The sequence below is a fragment of the Nyctereutes procyonoides genome, unplaced genomic scaffold (genome assembly GCF_905146905.1).
Source record: "Nyctereutes procyonoides isolate TBG_1078 unplaced genomic scaffold, NYPRO_anot_genome, whole genome shotgun sequence".
NCBI classification, from domain to species: domain Eukaryota; kingdom Metazoa; phylum Chordata; class Mammalia; order Carnivora; family Canidae; genus Nyctereutes; species Nyctereutes procyonoides.
This window is the reverse complement of record NW_026575135.1, coordinates 38,743,020-38,765,342: the sequence shown is the minus strand read 5'-3', so window position 1 is coordinate 38,765,342 and position 22,323 is coordinate 38,743,020. Positions and strand designations below refer to the sequence as shown.

General features: G+C 39.3%; 1 protein-coding gene across 1 annotated transcript in view; it reads right to left on the bottom strand.

Annotated features, from left to right (window-relative positions):
• Positions 1 to 22,323, bottom strand: part of TTC39B (tetratricopeptide repeat domain 39B) — a 129,648-nt gene that overhangs the window by 69,774 nt on the left and 37,551 nt on the right. Inside the window, exon 2 of the mRNA XM_055301509.1 lies at positions 21,068 to 21,102. Coding sequence (XP_055157484.1) covers positions 21,068 to 21,102 — 35 coding nt within the window. The remainder of the gene's footprint in view (positions 1 to 21,067; positions 21,103 to 22,323) is intronic.

The window sequence follows — 22,323 nt, the reverse complement described above, 5'->3', positions numbered from 1 at the left end:
TGGAGCCTGATTATCATTCTCCCTTTGGCCCTCCTCTCTCCCACTCTTAAAAAAATATATATATAAGCCCCAAATTCTAACCACTTTCTTAAGATATGTTTTTTTGGGGGAACTCCCATGTGTATATGCAATTAAACATTTTTTTCTTCCTGCTAATCTGTCTTTTATCCATTTAATTTGCAGAGCCTAGGAAATAAGTTTAAGAGGGTAGAGGAGAAAGTTTTGCCTCTCCCTACAATGGCCTCTCATACCTCAGGGCCTTTGTACTTAATAACCCTCCTGCTACACCCAATCGATCATGCCCAGTATCTAGCAGTCTCTGCCTCAATTCAGACATGGCCTCTTTCAGAAAGCCCTGTCTGGTCAGCCTCTGCCCAGGCTCCTGCCCATCACCCCAGGTTAGGTCAGTCACCCCTTCATCTTTGCTTCTCTAAACCACAGCATTTATCCCACTACATCCCAATGACTGTTTGTTTGTTCTTGTTTTTTACTAACAACAGTTTATTATCTGTATCCCCCAATAAATTCTAAGTGCCTGAATGACTATTAGTAGGCCAAGAAGTTTTCTCTGTTAAAAGAAAAAAATCCACAGGGTGCCTGGGTGGCTCAGTTGGTTAAACATCTGCCTTCAGCTCAGATCATGATCCAGGGTCATGAGATAAAGCCCCACGTCGGGCTCCCTGTTCAGTGGGGAGTCTGCTTTTCCTTCTCCCTCTGCCCATCCTCCACCCCCACTCATGTCACTCTCTCAAATAAATAAACTAAATCTTAGAAGAAAATATCCTAACTAGTTCACTCGCAAGCAACCATGAGGCAGCACAGAAAGACCTCTGAATCAGAGCTGCCAGGGGAGGCAGGTCAGGTAGGCCAGGGATTCTTCCTCAAAGCCAAGGCCAACCAAACACCTTTACAGGTTAAGGCTCTTGCTGTTATTTTTGTTTTGTTTTGTTTTGTTTTATTTGGATGGTTGGTTTGGGTCTGCTCTTTGCTTTTAATTCTGCTTTTGGTTTCTTAGTGTCTTCTAATACATTATGATGAAATCAACGGCAGCTAGGAAATTGGATAACTGGCCCCATTTTAACTTGTGTGGAGGACCTCTGTCCTCCCTCTCTACCTGTCTGTAAACTGAGGAAGTAGTATAAGAATGGCTCTTAAACCTAGCTGCCCACAGTCACCCAGGAAGCCTGTAATAACACTGTTCTCCCTCTGGAACTCAGGTAACTGCTGGGCAGCCAGGTTTGGAGACGACCAGATGGGGCAGAGTTCTGGAATCAAGTCACACCTGGGATCCAGTTCTAATACCTCCACATACTTCCTGTGTGACCTTCAGCAATTTAACCTCTCTCTGTACTTTGGTTTACATGCTGGTTACAGCAGAGATAGTTAAGCAGTTTCAATTCAAATGCACCAATTCAAATTTACAATTAATCGAAGGGAAGATTAAGGTACGCAAAATACCAACTAGTGGCTGGCCTACTATAGATGTTTACCAAGTGATAGGGAAGTCCTCAACCTCTGTCCCATGTATTCCTCATGGCACCCTAACATTTCTCCACTACGGCCCTTAAGAGTTTCCAGAGGGCAGGGCATCTCCACCATATTCTCCACCCTATCCCCGGTGCCAACAGGGTTCCCATAACATCAGAGCAGACACTCACTAAAATACACTAACATAACCAATTTCCCTTTCCCTCCCACTACACTTAACTGTGAGCTCCTCCAAAGCAGGGACCATTTCTTATTTACTGATCTGAAACCAGAACTTAATAGAGTGCCTATCACATGCTTGTTGAACTAATTATTTTCACAATCTCTTTCCAGTTCAAGTAAACCCAGGATTTGCACTTAAGAAGATCTGGGACAGAATTAGTTGCAAGTATTCATATGACATTCATATATCTGGCCACAAACTATCTGTACTTCTATGGTTGAAAAATTACCATAGTTGTAATGAAATAATGAGGTAATTTTGGAATGCTCCCCTCAACTGCTAAAAATATCTGCTCCATGAGGGCACCTATAATGTCTTCTTCAACATCATAGCCCCAGAGCCTGGCAAGAGCTTTGTAACAAATATAAACATTTAGTGGATGAACGAATGCATGCATGCATGTAAATTCCTTATAAGTCTGGATAAGGCCGATTATCCTATTTTTAGGAATCGCTCCTAATTAAATTCAAAGTTGCTACATTTAGATCTAACAAAATGTTTAAAAATAAAAACAGCAGATGTTTGATCTCTGGGTGGCAGAGTTTCTTTTTTCAAATCCTTGATTTATTTCACACTGCAGGAAATTGACCAAAATACTGATACCCACAAAGCTCATAAGTCACCCTCAGATATATTCTACATCCACAAAGATGACTATTCTGGTTGTTATTTACAAGTATTTTGACTCTTGATCTCTGAACAAATCAACTTTTAGGAATTGTTTTAGCTAATGTGATTTTTACAATAAAGGGATGAGATCAGTAACAAATGATATGAATCACTGAAATCCTAAGACTTTTCATTTAACAAAGGCAAATCAAGAACATACCCGGGTTTTGATGGGAACCAAAACTTAAACCTCTACGTTTACAAAATGTTCAAAGTTGGTTCAATGATAATTCAGTAAGGATACAGTTCTAGCCTTGAGTGAATTTCAGAGGGGGAAAGTGGGACACAGTGACTCAGGACAGATGTTTAGGCTAAAGAATCTACGTCATCAGACAAAAATGGCACCAATTCAAATGCACAATTAGAAAAGGGGTGGTCATGCAAAGGTCACTTTTTTGGTAACTCCCACTCCCTGTAAGGGGCTACAAAGACACTGGGAGAGGCTAACCCAGGGCTTCACGGTGAGATGGAAAGTCCAGGACTATCAACCCACGCTATTCTGAGAGCCTGCCAGTGCACTTAATCTTTCTTTAAGGTTTTAATCACCCTAACAAAACAACACCCTATAATGAAGCCAGCAAAGGCCATATAACACACACAGTGGATCCACAGTGAGCCGTCATCACCCTTCCATTGTTCTGCAGCCCCATGCACACCTTGCAGCATCAGTAAACCAGCCATGGCATCCCGAGAAGACCACAGCCTCTGCAGCAGCAAGATTCACTATTTTCTCGGCTTCCACCACTCACCCTCAAGAAGCCTGAAAAAAGGGGGGATGGGGGAGAGCCCTGGCCAGCTTGACATGAAGCCTTTAATAAAGACAATGTCAACTAACAAACACGGCAGGTCTCCAATGAAATTTAACTCCTATTTTTAAAATTTTCATGGCTTTCCTTAAAATAAATCCTCACAGAGCTAAACAGAACATTGCAATCAGACCCTCAAGAACAGCTTTAAAAATGCAACATACTCACAGATTTAGAGCAGCTGTAACTTTGGAGGAATGAGTCTAGCCTCACTGCAGAGATGCCTTTCCCTCTCTTCTACCAGATTTTTTAAGGCAAACAAAAAGAAGACAGTCCTCAATTTAAAGGCCAACAAAAATCCTCAGCTTCTGCTGTTTCTTGGTCTCCAGTAAGACTCTCAATTAAAGGGGCCTAAGAAGAGAAGTGGCGGAGGCTGTGGACAGGATCCCAGAGCTTCCCAGAGCAGAATTTAAGACATGTCAGTTAAAGTGGCAGCTACCCTCACTGCCGTGGCTGACGCTTCTGCGGGAAGGGATGCCGGGAGATTTTTTTCCCCAGTCCCTGCTGCAGCCTAATTCTGATCCATCACTGTTTAATATCCTAGGGAAACAGGCAAGACAAACACAAATGGCCTGCATTTATCAATTCTCCAGGGTCTCAGCGATTTTTCACCTAATCCAAGGATTCATCTCCATCTAAAGAGGGCCAACTAAGGAATAAAATGACTTCTTTTTCATTTTAAGGGAAATGTAAGAGCAGGCAGATATTCCCAGGTTAGAGCTAACTTTTATATCACAGGGACTTCTTTAAAATACTAAAATAAGGGAAAATCAAGTTCTCTGAGGTTTTTAATCTAACACGTTAAATGCACAAAAGTTAAATTAGCAAAGTGAAATACACGTATGACATGACACACCAATATAGCTCTAAATGGCACTTTAAAATTAACATTAGAGGGGCATATGGGTGGCTCAGCGGTTGAGCGTCTGCCTTCGGCTCAAGTACTGACCCCGGGGTCCTGGGATCGAATGCCCCATCAGGCTCCCTGCAGGAAGTCTGCTTCTCCCTCTGCCTGTGTCTCCGTCTCTCTCCCTGTATCTCTCATGAATAAATAAGTAAAATCTTTAGAATTAAATTAACATTAGATAAAACAATATTTGAACCGATTCTGAAGAAATTAAAAGTAGGCTTAGAGATGATCAGTGACTTTGCAACTTTCTTATCTTGCTTTGAGTACTCCTCCACATACTAGAGCTGAACCATTTTTATGATGGGGTTCACCATTTTACCTGATTATAAAAGTATAAGGTAATGTAGTCTGATTATTTCCTGGTTATAAAATAATAAACTTCTTGAAGAGAAACGGAAAATAAGAAATATTCACAACCATAATCTCATAACCAGAGAAAACCATTGTTAATATTTTGCGATATTTATTTCTAGTCTTTTTCATATACATATATATATACATACATACACACTTTTCTTTAATACTACTGTTTTACATGTTGTATACTACATTTTTCAAATGGCTTTATGACTATTTACCCATACAAGTGACCCATTTCTAAAAAATGCTCAAAAGAAAAAAAAATAAAAAAGATTAAAAAATAAAAAAAAAATAAAAGTGCTCAAAAGAATTAGCATATGCAATGACAGTCAGTCAACATATGCCTGTGTGCCCACTATGTGCCAGGCACAGGTCACACACTAGTGTCAAGAATATACATGGTCCCCACTTCTTAGAGCTCACAGTCCAGCCGAGAAGCCAGATAGTCAGCAAATGATGGCATATGTGATACCTACTGTAGTTCAAAGGAGAACTACAGACCCTTTAGAAATATGTTAAGGACTTGGTCTTCTGAAGGTCAGGGTTTCTTAAGGAATGGCAAGCCCAAATACACAATTATTAGTACAGTATATTTCACACTTACACTTTCCCATCAACATGAATATCTTTTTACCTTCTTCTAAAAAATTGTTTCTAAAGATTTTATTTATCTATTTGACAGAGAGAGAAAGGAAGAAAGCATGAGCCAGGGAGAGCAGCAGAGGGAGAAGGAGAAACAGACTCTGGGCTCAATCTAGGAACCCTGGGATCGTGACATGAGCCGAAGGCAGAAGCTTAACCAACTGAGCCACCCAGGTGCCTCAAAATTTATTTATTTATTTTGGGAGAGAGATGAGATGCCTGGGTGGCTCAGCGGTTGAGCATCTGCCTTTGGCTCAGGGCGTGATCCTGGAGTCCCAGGATCCAGTCCCACATCGGGCTTCCTGCAGGGAGCCTGCTTCTCCTTCTGCCTATGTCTCTGCCTCTCTCTCTCTCTCTCTCTCATGAATAAATAAATAAAATCTTTAAAAAAAAAAAATTGGGAGAGAGAACACATACAAGTGGGGGAGGGGCAGAGGGAGAGAATCTTCAGACTCCCCACTGAATAAGGAGTCCGAGGCCGATACCAACTTGATCCTACAACCCTGAGATCATGACCTGAGCCAAAACCAAAAGTCAGACTGATCAAGCCACCCAGGCACTCCATGAGTATCCTTTTATCTAATATTCTTTTTCCTATATCAAAAGAAACTTTAAGTCCAGCTATATTTTTGTGACTAATATCCAATATCCAAGAAAATAATTGTCCTAACTTGTATGTGAACATACTCTTTAAGAAATCACAACAGGTAATACAAGGTTATCCATCCCCATACCCACGTCCCTCCACATTTCAGTCCCTGGACCAGCATCAATACCAAAACTTGGACACAGAACAAATGTCAAGGAGGAAGATTGGAAACTTCCTCCACTCAGGTAATTTCAGGCATCCCTAAAATTGTGAGTTACCGTATGTTTCTAAGAAATCTTCAATGTAAAATTAACTTAGCCATGTTCAGAATCTCATAGAGGCTAAAAGACTCCTTTGAGAAATATGACAATTTAACATGAATCTGACATTACCATAGTGAATACATGTGAAGGAAAAAAACAAAACACCGCACACCCAAATAAGTTATATACATGTTCCAAGCGATCAAGGTCAATACCAGTAGTGATAAATCATGTTGGTAGCCAGTACTCTTGAAATGATATGATAGTAATGGCACTCTATCTCTGTGGCCTTCCTCTCCAAAACCTACAACCCCAGTCTCACCATGAGAAAAGCATCAGACAAATTCCAATATGGGGCATCCTACAAAATATCTGATTAGTACTCCCCAAAGCTTCAAGGTTATCAAAAAGAAAGAAAAACCTGAGAACCATCATAGCTAATTAAGGAAAAACAATGTAAATTGTTTTAGGCATTTTAGTTAGTTGTGGTAATTTGTTACAACAATCAAAGGAAACGAATACAGTAGCCTTAAAGACCTATGTTTCTTCTTTTTCAGTTACCTGCACATACCCCTAGGACAATTCTTTCCATCAGCGTTCTCTTTCTGGATTTGCTTTTTGGGATTAACCCTCTTTCATATATGCTCAAAATATTCCCACTTAATTCTCTTTTAATCGGGTTTATTGATCAAAACTATCACTCTTTTTTTTCCTGTTGGTGTCAGGGTTAAAACGTAACTTTCCAACACAAAGAACAGAATTCTTTAACTTCACTTGCTTTTAATATTTAAAAAATAAAATCTCCAACTTTTTTTCTTTACTATTAAGAACCATTTAATGTTATACATCCGCATACCCACATCCCTCCACATTTCAGTCCCTGGACTACCATCAATACCAAAACTTGGACACAGAACAAACATCAAGGAGGAAGACTGGAAACTTCCTAGAGATCCCCACCCAGACCCACATTCCCTATGTCAAGTCTATCCCTGCAAACTAGAGAGAATGTGTTTGACAAACATTTGTCAAACTATAATAGCCAGGCATGCTCACCTTATCCACGGTCTGATGAAGCAGATCTCAGAAATGGGAAAATAGGGAAATAGCCAAGGATTACAGTTACTCTTATCTCTCAAATATTTGTGATTTAACTGTCTTCTTTTTTACTTTTTAAAAAAAGTTTTTATATCTTGAGGTAGCCATTATGAGGCAGTATGAAAATAGTTCTATCTATCTAGACAATAAAATTGTACTGAGACTTGAGAATGTTCTTTCAAAATATATATGCTTCAAACAGTTGATCGTGGAATTAATTTCCTTGTAGTAAGTACACAGAATTATTTTAATCAAAGCAAACCAATATATTATTGATTAATTTCTTTTAGATTGTGGGCAAACTTTTTAAATGGCAAAGAATCTCCTAAATCAATGGAGATCTGATACACAGAACTTTACACACATACACACACACACACACACACACACAGATTTTGGTTTGTTTGTTTGTTTTTTTTTTAAACTGCATAGACGTAAGGTCAAGCTACCCCTGCAGAAAATTTTCTTACTGCCAAAATAGAAACAAAAAGCTCATAACTGTATTGCCTACAATGGACACTAAAACTATGCCTATACCTCTAAAAATGTTAATTCATCAGAGTTACATGGAGCTTTAACACATTTGAGCTCTAGTTATAACATCCTGCTTGCAGGTAATAAAAAATACTCCTTGCTAGCCTGAATACTTTCACTCTGTACAATAATAATTAAATAAATAGCAGAAATTACTTTACACAATAAAAAAATCATACACAAATTCTCAAATACATCTTCAGGGATTTTTTTAAGATTTATTTATTTACATTAGAGAGAGGGAGCATGCAAGAGCACACAAGTGGGAGGGACAGAGGGAGAAAGAGAATCTCAAGTAAACTCCACGCTGAGTGTGGGGCTCAATCTCACAACCCTGAGGTCATGATCCTGAGATCACAACCTGAGCCAAAACCAAGAGTCTGAGACTTAATCAATTGCACCAGCCAGGTGCCCCAAATGCTCTTTAATTTTAAGCTCTTTAATTTTAAGCAATATCAGAGTCCTTTAGATTTGTTAGTGGCTAAGTCTTCAGACTATTTATTAAATGTGTAGGATACATGATACTAAACTACACATTGTACACAAAAGTACCCAATGCAAATATTACTCCCACTTTGAGGAGTTCTACTCATGATGTTCTACAAACACAATGACACTAAAGGGAGACAGTGGGAAGAAGTAGCCAGAGGGAGAACCAGATAGAGTGATTAATTTTCAAAACATAAGCAATGGAGATGTTTGAAGCATTTCAAAAAGCAAAGTTCTCAAGTATCTGCTGTTGGGGAGTTTTATTAGTCATTTTAGGTTGCTATTTTTATTGAGATGGATGAAAGTATCCAAACAAGGCAGATAAAGATGGTAGAAAGTTAACAAAAAGCAGTCTAGCTCACTATATCCTCAAGGATTCTGATAACTCATTTACATACTTCTCAGATGAAAAGAGTGTCAGCCCCTATTTGAGAAACATGGCAAAGAGACGCCAACAATCCTGGATAGTGTTTACTACGCCCAAACAATTGGACATTACCGAATTATTTATTTGCATTGAGTAACCAAACAGCTGTAATTAATCATCATTAATACCCCAAAAGCTCCCTTTATTCACTCTTCCTTCTGAACAGTCACAACAATTATCATTGTTCCCTGTGCTTGATAAGTTCTCAATAAATGATGCCTGGATTTTTTTAATGCACTGAAAATCCCTGCAGTCTTCTTTGAGTACTCATCTACATTTTCCGACTAGTACATTAATTCAACAAATTCATGAATCCGGGGCAGCCCAGGTGGCTCAGCGGTTTAGCGCCACCTTCAGCCAAGGGCCTGATCCTGGAGACCCAGGATCAAATCCCACATCGGGCTCCCTGCATGGAGCCTGCTTCTCCCTCTGCTTGTGTCTCTGCCTCTCTCTCTCTCTCTCTCTCTCTCTCTCTCTCTCTCTCTGTACCTCTCATTAATAAATAAATAAAATCTAAAAAAAAAATTCATGAATCTGACAAATACAAATGGAGCATTTTTACCATATGCCAACTGCGGTACTTGGGTGCAGGGCACACCATGATAAGCAGCACAGACCAGTCCCACCCTCATGGAATTTAGAGAACAAAGGAACAGATGGCCAAAAGCAAGCAACAACTAAGTACAAAATGACAAATGAAATGAGAAAAACAAACAGGATGGCAAGCTAGGGAAGTGGGAGAGGAGTAACCTATTTAGGGGGGGCATCATTAAGAAAGGCAGGAAGAAAAAAATTAAAAAAAAAAAAAAGAAAGGCAGGAAGACATTCAAGCTGGTAGGTAAGGATGATCAGTTAGAAGCCCTGGGAGGAGTGGGAAGAAGTCACTCTAGTCTCAGACACCAGCTCAAATCTAGGGCAGCAAAGGGCTTATTCAGTCAAAACCCTGAAGTAGGCTTGTGGCTGGAGAGCAGTGAATGAGGGTGGGGGTTGCCCTAGACTAGGTTTTATACCTGCATGTGGGGCCCTGGCCACCTCAAGTCTTGTGGACCATGGTAGATTGGGGGCTTTATCTGCAGATACACGTAAACTCATGGACAGATGCTAGGTAAGGAAGTGACATCACACAATTTAATTTCTAAAAGGATCACTCTGTCCTAATTCAAATAAACACACTGTTAAAAAATAAATTATGAGACAACCGGGGAAATGTGAACAATGATAGTATCTTTGACGACTATTGTTAAATTTTTTTTAGGTGTGGTAACAGTCTCATGATGCTTTTAAAAAGAGACCTGTTACATTTGTGTACTAAATGATACCACAGAAGACATACAGATTAGATAATAGTTCTGTATCAATGCTAATTTCCTGATTTAATCACTTAAAGGTAATTCTGTAAGAGAACATCTTTGTCTTTGGGAAGTACATACTGAGATATTTAAAGGTAGAAATAAATTGTAACATCTAGAATAGGATTCCAAATAACCTGGGGGTGGATTGTAAATGAAATAAAATTGGCCTTGGGTTCACATTGTTGAAGGTGAGTTCAGTTTACTATCCTCTCCTCTTTTTGTACATGTTTGAAAGTTTTCATATTCAGTTCTCTTAAAAATAAGATAACATTGGTTGCTGTGTAGAGACTGAGTGGGGTACCAATGGGAAGGTGAAGGACGGAGAACAAAGGAAACAAGAAAACACACTAGGGGCGCCTGAGTGGCTCAGTGGTTGAGTGTCTGCCTTTGGCTCAAGTACTGACCCCAGGGTCCTGGGATCGAGTCCCGCATCGGGCTCTCTGCATGGAGCCTGCTTCTCCCTCAGCCTGTGTCTCTGCCTCTCTCTCTGTGTCTCTCATGAATAAATAAATTGAAAATCTTTTTAAAAGAGAAAAGAAGTCACTAGGCGGCTCTCAAAGAAATTCAGGCACACCTGAGACTGCTTTGAGCTAATGAAACAGAAAGGAGAGTAAAAAGTGAGCAGATGGGAAATAAATTCTGGAGGTAGACTTCATCACACGTGGTATCATGGAAGGTAGAGGAAAGAGAAAGAATCAAAGATGTCTCCCAGTTATCTGGCTTGAGTAAGTGAGTGAAGATGCAGAAACCCGGGAGAGGACAAGGTTCCAGACAAAGAAGGCAGATGAATATCATGAGTTCAAGTCTGTAACATGTACATGAAGGTGTCTGTGAAACATACAAGTGAGTGATCACATAAGCAATGACTGGGCTAGTTTCTCAGTACAATTGTGGACATAGCCCCAGACAGAGCAGCACAGAGCAGCTGGCATGCCCAGGGCACTGGTGGAGGAGGTGAGGAACTCAGCACTGGGCAGGGTCCTCTGGCTTTCAGACACAACCTGGACATTGCTAGCTGGGGTTGAGTGACAGAGAGGCTCCTGAGTCCACAGAAAGGGCAACCACAATGGTAAAGGCCATACCGAGAGGGGTTCACCAGTCATTCATTTTGCCACCAGTAACACCAGTCTTCTTCATCCATAGGACTCCTTGGTAACACGAGACAGTTGGACCACAGGGATGCTTAAGGAGCTTTACTTTAAGCCTGAAATCCTGTCTGTCCTCCTCAGAGTGAGCAAAAGAGAGCATTTATAGAATATATGTACCTTGACTAAAAATGTACATACAAGGATGCCTGGATAGCTCAGTCATTGAGCATCTGCCTTCTGCTCAGGTCATAATCCCGGGGCCCTGGGATCAAGTCCCCCACATCAGGCTCCTTGTAGGGAGCCTGCTTCTCCCTCTGCCTAAGTCTCTGCCTCTCTCTCCTTGTCTCTCATGAATAAATAAAATCTTTTTAAAAAATCAAAATGTAGGGATGCCTGGGTGGCTCAGTGGTTGGGCTTTTGCCTTTGGCTCAGGGTGTGGTCCTGGAGTCCCAGGATCGAGTCCCACATCAGGCTCCCTGCATGGAGCCTGCTTCTCCCTCTGCCTGTGTCTTGCTTCTCTCTGTGTGTTTTTCATGAATAAATAAATATTTTTAAAAAATTAAAATGTAGATATAGAGATATACATATACATATACATATACATATACATATACATATACATATACATATACAGTGTCTCCCAATCACCTTATATAAAGAACTTCCCATTTTGGAAGCTCCCAATACAATAACAAATCATTACAGGACATCTAATAGTACAAAAGGAAATGCAAAGAAGAACAATTCAAGTAATGATAATATAGGTAGAAGACACTAGGGATACTGCTCAGTCTGGGCTTTTTCATGGAACTTTATTTCCATTTACTGTATTCATTAACTCTGACCCAGGACTTTTCATCATATAATATCCCTGAAACCAGGATACATCTTAAAATTGACAGCAACTGGGGTGCCTGGGTGGCTCAGTAGGTTAATGTCTGCCTTTAGTTCAGGTCATGATCCTGGAATCCGGGGATCAAGCCCACATCGCAGGGGGAGCAGGGTGAGGGAGGGTCCCTGCTTAGCAGGGAGTCTGCTTCTCCCTCTCCCTCTGCCCTTCCCCCTGCTCCTTCCCTCTTCTCTCTTTCTCAAATAAATAAGTAAATAATATCTTTTAAAAAATTGACAGCAACTTTGGCCTAGTTCAAAATTCTTAAGGAGAGGATCTACATTTGCTTCTCCAACTACCTGAGGGCACCACCAATCTGACCCACTTAAAATTAAATTACCTGCTTGGAATTATTTGGGCCACTCTGATAACTAATATTCAGACTGCAAACCAGTTTGTTATTCAAATTCTTAAGAGTGTTAAAAAGGTAAACATAGGACCCATCAATTGCATTCCTAGGTATGTATGCCAGAAAATTGCAAACATATGTCCACAAAAGACTTGTATTCAGTTATTACTTAATGGAAACTGGAAACAATCTGAATGTCCATCAACTGGTGAATGGATAAAGAAAATGTGGTATGTCCATACATTTGAATAGTATTCAGCCATAAAAAAGAATGAAGTACTCATACATGGTACAAAATGGATGAATTTCAGAAGCCAAACACACAAGAACACATATTATGTGATTCTATTTATATGAAATCTATAGAAACAAATCTAGAGACAGAAATTAGTGATTGCCTAGAGGTGGGGACAGGAATGGGGAGTGACAGTAAAGGGGCACAAGTTGTCTATTTCAGGTTATATAAAATGCTTTAGAATTATAGTGATGGCTGTATAATTCTGTAAATATACTGCACTTAATTGAATTGTACACTTGAAATGGGAATTGTTTGGGATATAAGTCAGCATTGTAATAGGGCTGTTTAAAAAGAAATGATCAGGGCAGAGAATCTCATAAGAGGTTTTTTTCCCCCTCCCTACCTAGTACCAAGACTGAAATACACAAGTTTCCTTCCCATGGAACTGGGAATAAAACTGCATGACAGTTTTATTTTTCATTCACTTATGCAAGGTCTCCTTTGAAATTCTTGTGTTTTTTTTCCTCAGTGGTCTATAAGATAATGATGTAAATGCCATCACAGGGGCACCTGGGTGGCTCAGTTGGTTAAGCATCCGACTCTTGATTTCAGCTCAGGTCATGATCTCAGAATGTTGTGATAGAGCCCTGAACAGGTCTCTGTACCGAGCACGGAGCCTGCTTAAGATTCTCTCTCTCTCTCCCTCTCCTTTCTCCCCTCCCCCAGCTCATGATCTCTCTCTCTCTCTCAAAAAAAAAAATGTTTAACTTAAAAAACATAAATGCCATGTTAGATCTAATAAAATAATTGTCAACCTGGTTGAGAAAAGGCAGGTGGGGTGGGGGAGGAGTTCCTCTCTAGATTTGGGCAATAATTGTAATCACCTAGGAGAGGAGAGTTGGGACAAACAAAATCAGAGAAAAATGAAAGTAAATCCAAATCTGCCTGGAGTTACTATTTATAATTTAACCTCTATGAAGAGAAACATTAACTAGATGTTTTCCAACTAGCATTCACTGACTTTCACCCTAAATAACCTTAAAAGAGGGCAAACTAGTTGATTATAATTAGTTTGTCTACTAATAAGAAAAACAAAATGGCCTTAAACACTTTATCTCATTGTAATCTACAATTTATAGTTCAAAAGAGAGGTGTAAAGAAGGAAAAAGCCCATAAGAAATGCTAGGCTACAAAATATTTTTATTTCCATCATAAGCTTCTTATCACCTGGTTTAAAATGTCTACCCATTTCAATTTCTAGAAGCAAAGATAAATTCACAGTAGTTTTTGCACATAAACACATTCATCCCCCACTGCATTCATACTGCCTCAGGACTCGACTCAACACATACACATTTCTAGGTAAGGATAAATTCAAAAACTTAATAAGATGCAATGGAATATAAGAGTACATTTCTGACAACATACTAAACCTGCATCTGTTCTAACAGTCTTTGAATAAAAAAGAAAATCCTAATTAACTAGTACCCAACCAGGGCCCTCTAGTTAGATTTTTGTTCCATTGCCCCCTATGGTTTTTACGAGAAAGAGATTAATCAAAAACACTACCAAGCCACTGGGGTGCCTAGATGGCTCAGCCAGTTGAGCGTCCAGCTCTTGGTTTTGGCCCAGGTCATGACTGCATGGGTCCTGGGATTGAGCCCCAAGTCAGGCTCCACACTCAGTGAGGAGTCTGCTTGAAGATTCTCTCTCTCTGCATCTCTCATGCTTGCTCTCTCTCTCTCTCCCAAATAAATAAATAAAATCTTAAAAAAAAAAAAAAAAAGAAAGAAAGAAAGGAAAGAACGAAACAAAACTACTAAGTCACAATGATTCCAAGTGGTTAATCCAAGCTCTCCACTCAACAGAGGTCAGGCATCCTCTGTGACCTATCTTCACCGGTGTCCACAAATGTCTCAGGCCATTCCTATATACCTCAAAACCCAAAGCCAGTGCCAGACTCCTATCTCCTAGCTCTTGTCTGGAACTCCTGAAACATTTCATTTATTCTTTGTGTGTCATATCACAGTGAATTTATAAACAGACTTTTTTAAAGATTATTTATTTATTTATCCATGAGAGACACCGAGAGAGAGGTAGAGACACAGGCAGAGGGAGAAGCAGGCTCCATGCAGGGACCCTGATGTGACTTGGATCCCAGGAACCCAGAATCACACCCTGAACCAAAAGAATATGCTTAACCGCTGAGCCACCCAGGCGTCCCTTACAAACAGACTCTTTTTATACACACCACTATACTCTCAGAGACGGTAGTTGTGCAAAGAAGGATACCGTTCATCATAGAACCAAGAAGTCCATGCCAGCAAGGAACTGTTAAATCAGGAAGTAAGTCTCTAAGGCACCACTAGTCCTCTGTCAAATTTCTATAGATCATAGCATGGGTCTAATTTACAGACCCTCCCTAAGATCATCTCCTCATACTGAGCAGGAAGGTTCTCCAACAATTTTAATTCTTTTTAAAGATTTTATTTATTTATTTATTCATTCATTCATTCATGAGAGACACAGAGAGAGGGGCAAAGACATAGGCAGAGGGAGAAGCAGGCCCCCTGAGGGGAGCCTGATGCGGACTTGATCCCAGGACCCCAGGATCACACCCTGAGCCAAAGATAGATGCTCAACCACTGAGCCACCCAGGTGCCCCAAAGATTTTAATTTTTAAAAAGGACCTGTTCAATGTGCCACTAACAGTTAAAGAAAAAGTATCTTGGGCGGCCCCAGGGGCACAGCGGTTTAGCGCCGCCTGCAGCCTGGGGTGTGATCCTGGAGATCCAGGATCGAGTCCCACATTGAGCTCCTTGCATGGAGCCTGCTTCTCCCTCTGCCTGTGTCTCTGCCTCTCTGCTCTCTCTCTCTCTCTCTCTTTCTCTCTCTCTCTGTGTCTCCCATAAATAAATAAATAAAATCTTAAAAAAAAAAGTATCTTTTTTCCCCTTCAGTTCTAAATGGTAGAGATGTTCATGTGATCTAGCAGTTTGCAAACCTAGCAACTTCCCAAAAATAGTCAGTTAAAATAACACAGTTGTTACCACAAAGATTCAGAAGTAGGAAATATGTCTGCAGTGGTAAATCCATTAAGCAGAAAAGGAGAATGGGAAATAGTTTTTTGTGGAAACAATTCAGGGCCTCCCTCATCTGTTAGCTTTTCATCTTTTCATTAGAAATTCAGGCAGAAATATTCACAGCAATAAATTAATTATCAGGTTGGCATGGGGACCATCTCTTGCAGCAGAGAAGTTGAAACATCCCTACCGGCACTAGAAACATTAAACCAAAATGCGTGGTTCAATCAGCATGAGGAAAAAGAGCTCTACTGAGCTTAGCACTAACCGGTCATGAAAGGAATGTCACGGTATCACAGATTCAAGAGGAAACAAGAGAAAAATACTGACAAGCTGAAATAAGGATAAACTAAAAGTTCACACAGAAAAATAATTCAATAATTGTTTACAACTAAATGTATTTGTAATCACAGGGAAAACAATTTGTTAAAAGAAAAAGACTGAATAGTGGATTACCTCTGCAATATTTTTAATTTCAAAAAGGGTCAGTAAACATAGGAGACTAAAGTATAGAAACACCACACCCTGTGTTGAAGAAATAAAAGGAACCATCCAAATGAGGTTTCCCTGTGAATGAAGTGTATCCTATTAACTTTCAAAATATCATCTTAAAACATTTCTGGTTATTCTAAAATTTCCTTAACATATGTGACACAAGTTTATACTTTCTTAAATAGAATATATTAGATATCATTTAACCTTTTTCCAATGTCTCAGAGACAGAATTGTGAACATGATTTTCTCATGGGAGACTGAAGAGCAATCAAGGTTTGGGGGATGGGGGGAATAGGAAGGTAACCAATATTTACAGAGCACCTACTATGTGCTTTAGTCCCATTACCACATTTAAATTAAATTTCATTCTAACTTCCCAATAAATTTATGCAAGGATGAAGAAGCTGCGACTCGGAGAAATTAGTCCCAGGCCTCCTAGCCAGTAAATGGTGCAATGGGATTGAAGCTCAAGTTAGCCTGTCAAATCCATAGGCTGGTCTCTCCAGAAAGGAGCATCTAGATTGTGTACACCATGTGGCTGTGCCTTGGAATGCCATGACTGTATGTCACAATTACTTTCTTCTTTCACTGCCATTTTTGAACCTGACCTCTAAAGCTACCCCCTCACCATACCTTCCAGAACTCCAGCAAAATTAGGCCAAAAAGCAAAGTTTATTAGAATCCGGTCAAAACTAATCGTAGACACACTCTGGATGGAAGCCACTACTGCAGGTAAAGGGCAAAAGTTTTAGAGCATGAACTCTGATATCTACTTTGGCCACCTATTCTGGCTTTGAACTCTATTTCAAAGAGGTGAGTCACTCTTAGGTGATACATCACTATAATGTATCTGGTGATTTATTTACTATAATGTGTTGCGACATATAAGAACATATACCAGAGACACTTTGGCAACATTGAAAAGGAAACAAAAAACTGTTTAAGAGATAGTCTTGAGGGACACAAGAAATAATGCACACCAGAAATCTAAAAGAGCAAGATAAATTTTAGAATGGGTAAACCTTTGGATTTGCTAACCTGAGCAGGACAGGGAAATAAAAATTAAAAAGAAAATGCTGGCAGATACATACAGCTGAAGAGAGGCTGAAAGAGGCAATAAATGGAAAATAAAATGTCAGATATTTAGCAAGTGAGGTAGTGTTAAAAAAAATTGTTTTAAGAATGAGAAAAATTATAACATACTTGCCAGTAGAATAAAAAAGGCCAAGACATACAAGGCCTCCATCATTCCACATTTTAAAAGTACACAAAATGTGTCTGATAGGAGGGAATCTAAAGTATCACCATCACAGGAGTCACTGTTGGATACTGTTCTTCTAAGAACCAGTCATACTAACATTGAAACACCTAAAACAGTTGACCAAAGAGTAATTTTTATGCAAACAGACATACAGATGAAAGGAACAAACAGGGATCCCTGGGTGGCGCAGCGGTTTGGCGCCTGCCTTTGGCCCAGGGCGCGATCCTGGAGACCCGGGATCGAATCCCACATCGGGCTCCCGGTGCGTGGAGCCTGCTTCTCCCTCTGCCTGTGTCTCTGCCTCTCTCTCTCTCACTGTGTGCCTATCATAAATAAATAAAAAAAAAAAAGAAAGGAACAAACAGCTCCAAAACAGAGCACCATTAACTTTAATGAATTTATTACTTGATAAAGGGGGCATTATAAATTTTCCTTACTTCACAGACAGCAAATGGTGTTGGAATAGCAGACTAGCAATTTCAGGGTTGGTAGGAGATAGGAATCTAAATTAAATCCAGTTGAGTTAAGTTCAGGGGTTTTATGTTTGGTTGGTTTTTGTTTTGAGTTCAACTGTGCCCTTACTGATTTTCTGCCAACTGGATCTGTTCATTTCTGAGAAGTGCGTTGAAGCCATCAAGTATGATAAGAGAGTCATCTATTAGTTTTTGCCTCGTACTCTGATGCACTCTTGTTAGACACATACACATTAAGAACTGCTATGTCGTCCTGGAGAATTGATCCTTCTATCGTTATTTAATGATAACTTTCCTTCTTTATCACTGATAACTTTCCTCACTTTGCAGTCTGTTCTCCCTGAAATTAATATAGCTACTCCTGCTTTCTTTTGATTAGAGTTAGCATGGCATATTTTTCTCCATCCATTTACTTTTAATCTGTATGTCTTTATATTTAAAGTGAGTTTCTTATGGACAACATATGGTTAGGTCATTTTTTTTTTTGATCCATGCTGACAATCTCTGTCTTTTAATTGGTACATATAGACTGCTGATACTCAGTGATTATTAATATATAGTTGGATTAATATATACCATATTTATTACTGTTTTCTATTTGTTGCCTTTGTTCTTTGTTCCTATTTTTCTCTTCTACTCTCTTTCTGCCTTCTGTGATTTTAATTGAGTATTTTATATGATTTCATTTTCTCTCCTATTTTACATGATCAGTTATATTTTTCCCCTTTTTTTTAGGGGTTGCCCTAGCATTTGCAATATCCATTTACAACTAATTCAAGTCCATTTCCAAATACTCTCTGCACTATCTTTGCAATAATCCTATAAATCTAAAACTTTTCCAAAATGAAGAGCTTATTTTTTTGTCCTAGTCACAATTAAGTTTTTATCTCTTTAAATTACAAAAACAAACATTCAACAATATAAACATTAAAACTTCTAGACAACACAAAAAAAGTATAACTAACATGAAGAAAAACAATGATTAGGGAAAATAGCTGAAGCAAACAAAAGATTACACTGTATAACTGTTTTAAAGTTTGTAAGTATGTAAGAGAAACAGTGAGTAGAATTTAAGCATGTAAAAGAAGACTAGAATTTATATAAAAGGAACTGCAATGTGGTAAACAATGGTACTAAAGAAAAAAATTTTTAAACTTAAGCAATTAGTTATTATTTGAGTAGCAAAACCACGTCAAATAGTACCTAGTGACAGGGGCACCTGGGTGGCTCAGTGGTAGGGGCACCTGGGTGGCTCGGCTCAGGTCATGATCCTGGGGCCTCAGGGTCCCAGGATTGAGTCCCAAATCGGGCTCCTCGTGGGAAGCCTGCTTCTCCCTCTGCCTATGTCTCTGCCTCTCTCTCTGTGTCTCTCATGAATAAGTAAATTAAAAAAAAAAATAGTACCTAGTGATGCTATGCTTTATTTCACTTACATGCCACTTACTTACATGGGATTAGTACATGCCACTTACTTACACGGGAATAGTAACCACATAAACTGATAAAACTCTTTTGAAAGTGCTATGGACTGAATTGTGTACCTGAGAATTCATGTGTTGTAGCCCTAACCTCCTCTGTGATGGTGCTTGGAAATGAGGCCCCTGGGAGATAATTAGGTTTAGATTAAGTCCTGAGAGAGGGACTCCCATGACTGGATCTGGGCCTCTGTAAGAAGAGGCCCTGTCTGTCTGTTGGTCTATCTGTACCTAAGAGAAGGCAGCCATCTATAAACCAGGAAGAGTGCTCTCACCAGAACCTGTCCATGCTGGCACCCTGATTTCAGACATCTAGCCTTTGGCTCTATGAGAAAATAAATTTTCTTATATTGTTTAAGCTACTCAGTCTGTGGAACTTTGTTATGATCCAAGCTAATTCAGAAAGTGCAGAGGCTGCTTCAGATTCTCTCTCCCTCTCTCTCCGTCCCTCCCACTAATTCTCTCTCTCTTTCTCTCTCTCAAATAAATAATCTTTTTTTAAAAGAGAAATATATAATATAAAGAGCAATAAAAATCTCCATCCTTTTTAATCCAGCAATCCTACATCTGTGAAATTAATCTTTGGAGATAATTTAAAAATATGACAAATCTATATACATGAAAATACTTATTACTTAGTTTCAAGGTAACTGGTTAACAGTAAACTGGTTAACAACCTAAATGTCTAATAAAGGAGAAATGGATAATTGTGGTGTTCCACTTGATCTAATAGGATAGCATGTAAAATCAGTACAAAAACTATGTAGAGGCAAGAAACAACAAATGTTGGAAAGGATGTGGAGAAAGGGGAACCCTCTTGCACTGTTGGTGAGAATGTGAAATGGTGCAGCCACTCTGGAAAACTGTGTGGAGGTTCCTCAAAGAATTAAAAATAGATCTGCCTACGACCCAGCAATTGCACTGCTGGGGATTTACCCCAAAGATACAGATGCAGTGAAACGCCGGGACACCTGCACCCCGATGTTTATAGCAGCAATGTCCACAATAGCCAAACTGTGGAAGGAGCCTCGGTGTCCATCGAAAGGAGCCTCGGTGTCCATCGAAAGATGAATGGATAAAGAAGATGTGATTTATGTATACAATGGAATATTACTCAGCCATTAGAAACAACAAATACCCACCATTTGCTTCGACGTGGATGGAACTGGAGGGTATTACGCTGAGTGAAATAAAGTCAATCGGAGAAGGACAAACATTATATGGTCTCATTCATTTGGGGAATATAAAAAATAGTGAAAGGGAATAAAGGGGAAAGGAGAAAATGTGAGTGGGAAATATCAGAAAGGGAGACAAAACATGAGAGACTCCTAACTCTGGGAAACGAACAAGAAGTGGTAGAAAGAGAGGTGGGTGGGGGGTGGGGGTGATTGGGTGACGGGCACTGAGGGGGGCATTTGATGGGATGAGCACTGGGTGTTATGCTATATGTTGGCAAATTGAACACCAATAAAAAATAAATTAAAAAAAACTATGTAGACTTACAGGAAATGCTTGTTAATAAAATTAAACAAAAGCAAAATTCTGCAATATGAGATTACTCATTTAAAACACATAAACAAGATGTAATAGGGTTAGGTATAAACAAAATTAAATTTGTTGGAAAACATTTCTTCTTTTATTTTAGTTTAATTAAGGTTGTAAGAAATAATACTCAAAAATATATTTGCTAGTAACTTTAGATACATCCTTTGCTTAAGCATCATCACAGCCTAATTCTTGAATTATAGAAAAGTGATTTCTTTCTGGCAGTATTCACAACTCTCAAAAAGTAAGAATGAAATATTTACACATTTCATATAAGAGAATCATTTTTCTTTACTATATACTTTTTATGTTACTACTTACATAGAGATGGTTTCCAATGCATCTTCAAAGATGTCCTAGAGGGAAACAAAAAATACAATGAGTTTCTCAAGAATTAAGAACTCCAGATGTAGAGAAAATGAGTGTGTATACATATGTGCGGGGGTAAGGGTTAGGGGACAGTCTGGGTGTAGTAGATTCACTAAACTCTTACTAATGGACTGCCTTCCTGAGAAATCAAGTAAATGAATTTTAGTGAAGTTTATTTTTTTTTTAATAATTAAGACTGATACATCTAGCAATCACACTGGGCTAATTTGAAAAGTGTGATTCTTTAATGGAATTATCTTTCACTCCTCAGTCTCATTCATCCATATACAGAATAAAACAACTGGATTTGCCCAATTTTGTCTTCTCTTGCTCCCTGGCCAAGTTAGCATTCTCTGGGACTTCATTTCACATCCAGCTCCACTAACCTCCTAGCTAGTCTTCCTGCCACCAACTTTCCCCCAGTTAAATAGTCCCATATAAGTCAGGCCTTTCCTTTGTGCCACTGGTCTGCCCATTTAAAAGCAGTAACAGGAAAAAAACCCAAGTGTGTGCACACACACGCACTCATATGTGTGCACTCTACACAGGCACCTCACACTGATGCATACTAACACACACTCATAAACACACAGTCATACACACACATTCATAAATACACATCCATGCACAAACTTACATACACACAAAGCTCCACCATAACTGCAAAACTCAAATCCATGCTCCTCATTCATATATTTCTGACTCATCATAACTTAGTCCAATTTTCAAAGCATCTTTCTCTCTACATGTGCCAACACCACCATACCCAAGCACAAGGACTTCACTGGTTTTCCCCACTCCTACACTTGACACCCTCCATCTGAGTCTTCACACAACAGCTGTATTCGTTTCTTTCCCTTCTTTCCATAAGTTTGTGCCATTCCACTGTCCTAGACCTCTTTACAAGCTTTCCATTGCACTTACAATAAACCCGAGTTCCTTCCCATGATCTACAGAGCACTAACCAGTTGTACCACCCTCTGACCACCTCTCCATCCACCTGTACCCTAGCTCACTCCATTGGATGTGCATGTCTGTCTTTCTGTTCCTTGAACACGCCAAACTCATCCCACACTCTCTTCATCATTCCCTCCTTCCTAGAATGCTTTTTTGCTCAACTCTTCTAATGCATGGCTGACTTATTCTCATTCTTCCATTTCCAGCTCAGAGACTATCTCTAATAACCTCAATTAAAATTACTAAGAAGG